This window comes from Penaeus monodon, chromosome 10, assembly GCF_015228065.2.
Source record: "Penaeus monodon isolate SGIC_2016 chromosome 10, NSTDA_Pmon_1, whole genome shotgun sequence".
Classification (NCBI taxonomy): Eukaryota; Metazoa; Arthropoda; class Malacostraca; order Decapoda; family Penaeidae; genus Penaeus; species Penaeus monodon.
In genome coordinates, this window is record NC_051395.1 from 21,858,414 (window position 1) to 21,863,413 (window position 5,000).

The 5,000-nt window shown below is 37.7% G+C and overlaps 1 protein-coding gene across 1 annotated transcript in view; it reads left to right on the top strand.

Moving 5' to 3' along the window:
- Positions 1 to 2,932: 2,932 nt before the first annotated feature.
- LOC119577929 (protein O-glucosyltransferase 2-like) overlaps positions 2,933 to 5,000 on the top strand; it is a 13,154-nt gene continuing 11,086 nt past the window's right edge. Inside the window, exon 1 of the mRNA XM_037925611.1 lies at positions 2,933 to 3,164. Within this exon, the coding sequence (XP_037781539.1) occupies positions 2,983 to 3,164 (182 nt within the window). The 5' untranslated portion in view covers positions 2,933 to 2,982. The remainder of the gene's footprint in view (positions 3,165 to 5,000) is intronic.

The window sequence follows — 5,000 nt, forward strand, 5'->3', positions numbered from 1 at the left end:
TGGCGCTAGAACAGAGCTTGTAAAAGGATTTTATATAAATCTATTATTTTGAATATAGCGTAGGATCTCCCCTTATATCAAAGTGCACAGGATACCCCGGGGTTGCATAAATCGCCTAATAGACCTACGCTCTGATGTTCGATAGTAGATACAGGTAAAACCAAAGTTACTCGTTCGATCGGCAACTTTGAGTTGGTGTGACCCGCAGTTACGTCCGTTAATTAATGTAGGACTTGGGTTTAAGCTAGAATAATTATTCACTGATTAATCACACCCTTCTCACCCTCTTGAAGTCATTTGCATGTTTTGGGTAATTCCCAAGCGATCGTGTGATTCGTGTAGATAGATACCCACAGGGAATGTCACCAGCACCCATCACAGATACACAGAAGAGAGCATATTATTTATAGATTTTCCTGGCTCAGTTCAATTCAATGTACGTGTACGGCATTTTGGGTATAGGATCCCCCCGTCGATGAAGTCTAACATGCATATCTAGACATGGCTACCTCGGCAGTTCAGAATTTCTGACTCCGAGAAGATTTACTTGCTAAGAAGCTTGTGAATATTTTTTTTCACATCACCATCCATTAATGCGTACATTCTGTTGCATTTCATTAAATGTTGAATTCAATGTGGTAGTTGATATAATTTTATATAGCAAGCATTGCTAATTTATCTCAGTTTGTTATACTGAACGCTAATCTTCGTGTTTGTGATATATTTTCTGTATGAGGTCACTTTCACTCTCATTCACCCTCACTGTCACTCACACACACACACACACACACACACACACACACACACACACACACACACACACACACACACACACACACACACACACACACACACACACACACACACACACACACACTCACTCACTCACCCTCTCAGAACAAAAGACACTAAAAGCTTTTCACTAAACTGCTGTCGTAGTTGCTGGCTTAATCTATGATCTATCTCTTTGCCTGCGATTTTGTAAGTCGTGATGAGTGACTCATACATGATTTTACATTTATTTCTGCTCTGTCTGACAACAATTGGTTCAAGTAAATCCTTGCGGATTGCCGTTGTCGTTTCCCTTATCTTCTCTCATATTTATCAGAGACGGTTGGTAGTTCAAGCCAGGTCCATGGTTCAAGTCCAGGTCACTACTGACGTCTCCCTCTCATATTTTCTTCTTTATCTATGTGAAAAAAAACACAAAACGAAAAAAAAAACGAAAATAAATTAAAAACGAATATTAAAAACTGCAAACTTGAATAAATAACTGGCTAGTGGTACTTAACAACCCCTCTTCTCTGTTGCCTTTCTTTTTCGATTACTATCTGGCCTTTATGTGTATGATCTGGTTCCCTGACTATATATAGCAGTCGGACCGACAATAACCAACACGGCACCAAAGGAGGACCCTGCTGCAGAACCGGTCACCTTAGGATGCTGTGAGAAGGACGTCACCAGAAGATCGCCATAGGACTGCGGACCAGGATGTTTGTCAGAGTAGGTATTGAGCAGCCCCATGATGAAGTGGAAGGGTGCCGCCTGCCAGGATGCCCATAGATCCAGTAAAGGACCAGGAACTCGCCTGCACAGGTACCAGTCGCCCCAGGATGTTGTGAATGGACGCCGCCTGCCTGGACGCCCTAGATCCAGTCACACCCCAGGAGCTCGTCAGCGTAGGTATCAGCCACCCTGAGATGCCGAAGAGGACACCTCTGCCCGGACGCCCGTAGATCCAGACGAAGATTGCGAGGACGTGAGGACGAGCATGCCGCCGACAAGGACCTGGATGAGATCTGTGAGTACGTGCGGACAAGGACGCCGCTGAGTTAGGCCTAGACTAGGACTACGAGGGAGTCTAGACAAATCCGAAGTCAAGGAGGACTTGTGCAAGTATGGACTGTATGTATCGCTGATACATGTATTACGATACTGCCCATCTGTGTGTGTGTGTGTGTGTGTGTGTGTGTGTGTGTGTGTGTGTGTGTGTGTGTGTGTGTGTGTGTGTGTGTGTGTGTGTGTGTGTGTGTGTGTGAACAATTATATGTATATATATATATATATATATATATATATATATATATATATATATATATATATGTGTGTGTGTGTGTGTGTGTGTGTGTGTGTGAACACAAACACAATAACGTGTACATAAAGATGAAAAGGAATAAGAGCCACAATAAGAAATGAATATCGTAACGTTTCGAACACCTGACAAATTCCTCTTCAGACGAATAATTAAACGAAATGGAACAATCCATTTCGGTTAATTATACTGAAGAGGAACTCGTAAAGTGTTCGAAACGTTTCGTTTCATTTCTTATTGTGCCTGTTTTACCTTTATATATATATATATATATATATATATATATATATATATATATATTATATATATATATATATATATATATATATGTGTGTGTGTGTGTGTGTGTGTGTGTGTGTGTGTGTGTGTGTGTGTGTGTGTGTGTGTGTGTGTATGTGTGTGTATGTGTGTGTGTGTGTGTGTGTGTGTGTGTGTGTGTGTTGGCTTTCAAGTGTTTTATCTCCATCTATAGATTGCCTTATTACTTCCATCCCTCTGTTCTCTTATTTCTTCTGTTTCATACACCGCAATTCGGTTCCCTTTTTCAATTATCCTTGTCTCTTCCTGTGTCTGCATCTACAAGTGTTCAAAACGTCGATAAGACACTTCAAAAACATTAAGTAAATATCATACAAAATGAATGTATGTTCTAGGAACATGTTCCTGATTATAAATAAAGAAAAAAATATTGCGTAATAAACTAAAATACATATCATGGTCGACAGTTAATTCCCTAACATAACAAATTAGAATAATTAATCTAAGATTTATGAAGTCGCATTGCCGTACGGGAGAACTCAGAATAGAAGAGTCTCCCCTTAAGATCACATCAAAGAATACGACGCTAACGGCACTTTTGCGGCAGTTCAAGTTCCTGCCTCTTGTGAACCATGAAGGAGGGATTAGCTTTAGTTTTAGTCGTTTTTTCACTGTCCGCTACTGTCAATGGCGGAAAGAAATTCAAAGTGGATGTCAAGGCAACGAAGGCGCATGGACCAGGCCTTGAACCGGATAAAATAGTGATCCCCGTGCGTTATTTCTTCATTGAAATTTACGACACGAAAGGCAACAGGTAAGGAAGGGCCCCGGCATACAGGGTGTCTCCAAGAAATTCCTAAGGAGGTCATTAAGAAACGGGAAATTATTACATTTTATTATTATTGATGTACCCAATCATGAGTTATTTTAATGGAAACTTGAAAGATTTATTTAACCAGAGTTTACTAATACTGATTTCCTAGTATAAGGCATCAATCCACCGAGGAACGGTTTGTGACACGTTCTGTATCGCTAATGGGTTACTAATGGGCGCGTCGGTGTCAACGGCCGCGAAATGCATTGAAAAATTACATGAAACAGTAAAAAGAAAATATATATGTGAAAAAATTATAATAAATTCAAGGTTGTTAAGTTGGAAAATGGAAGATTATATTTGTGGTAAAGATATGTCCTTTTTGTGACGTGTAGGGATGAAGCAGAATTTAGTTTTGCCCTTTTTGTCAAAAAATTACTGAACTGATTATTAAGAATTTACATTTACATGGATGCTGATAATGTGACATACAGAATTTTGACATGATTTGTACATGCCATCTTGATTATGTCATTTCAAATTTTAACTCAGAATATGATTAATTTTATAAGTGGAATTAAACTTAGATTTGGCCACAATAATTAAAGGTATATAGAGATCACATAGGTTAGTTCCATGTAGTGTCTCCATTTATTTACAAAAGTTGAGCCAGGTGTCACCCTATTCTTATTACTTCATTAAGGTTAGAGTAACAAAAATAGTTGCAGTATTAAAGATTATTGATACTGCTATGTCTATGGATACAATTAGAAATTATATATTGATATTTTATCATTATTATTATTATTATTTCCTGGTAGTACAATATCCAATATCCTCAGTGGTACTTTGAAATAAAATGAGCAGCAAAAGACAAGGTAATTCTTTCAACTATATGTGATCATTCTTGATTGGTGTATATATGACCATTCTAGAAACAATGTAAAAAAAAAGGGGGGTTTGAGGAATTTAATAGGTAGTATATGTTATGAAATGTTTTTGCATTATACTCTAACAATTAATGAGGTTAGAGAGGATTTTGGATTTTTAGTACATGTCTATGATGAGGCTTAATTAATTTTAGTTATGTAATAAAAGGGTAGCCAGAGTAGGGATGGAAATATTCAGTTGTATTGTAGAGACAAGGTCTATGTTACTAGTTTATCGATATTGATTTATATTGAATTTGGCAGGCTTTATGTTATTTTTCATTCATTATAATATTATTCTTTGGATATTAATGTTATTGGAAAATCCTTATATTCATTATTGATAGTCACTTTAGAAAGATGTAAAGGGATTTTCCTGGTTAATCCCAAAGTTAGGGTAAATGGAACAGGATATAATTGCAGAGGACAAAAAGATGAAGTTGTTGGTACAAGAAATGAACTGCAGACACAAACAGAAACACCACAAATATGGGAAATATATCACTGAAATTGCCACTAACAGCCTAAGTCTCCTCTGTGTTCCCAAGTTTCAGGCTCTGTCTTGCCATGCATACTGAGATGAAAACAATAGCAGAGACCCCCATCAAGCCTCCCCTTGAGCATTGCCCATAGGGCACACCCAGTCTCAGTAACTTAGATTGTTGAATAAATATTCTGATGTAATCCGTAATCTTTTTCCCTTATTTGTGATGTTACTGTCTGTGCCTGCAGATTATTTCTTGTACTAACCACTACAGTTTTCCCCAGCTTAATGGATCCATATCATGAAGATTCACCCTCTTATCACACAAATAGTACAGTATCTTTAAAATGTTTTATAAAAATAACAAGTGGCCAAATATATGTCATTATTCTGAGAGAACTTCATAATGAATCAAATAGCCTC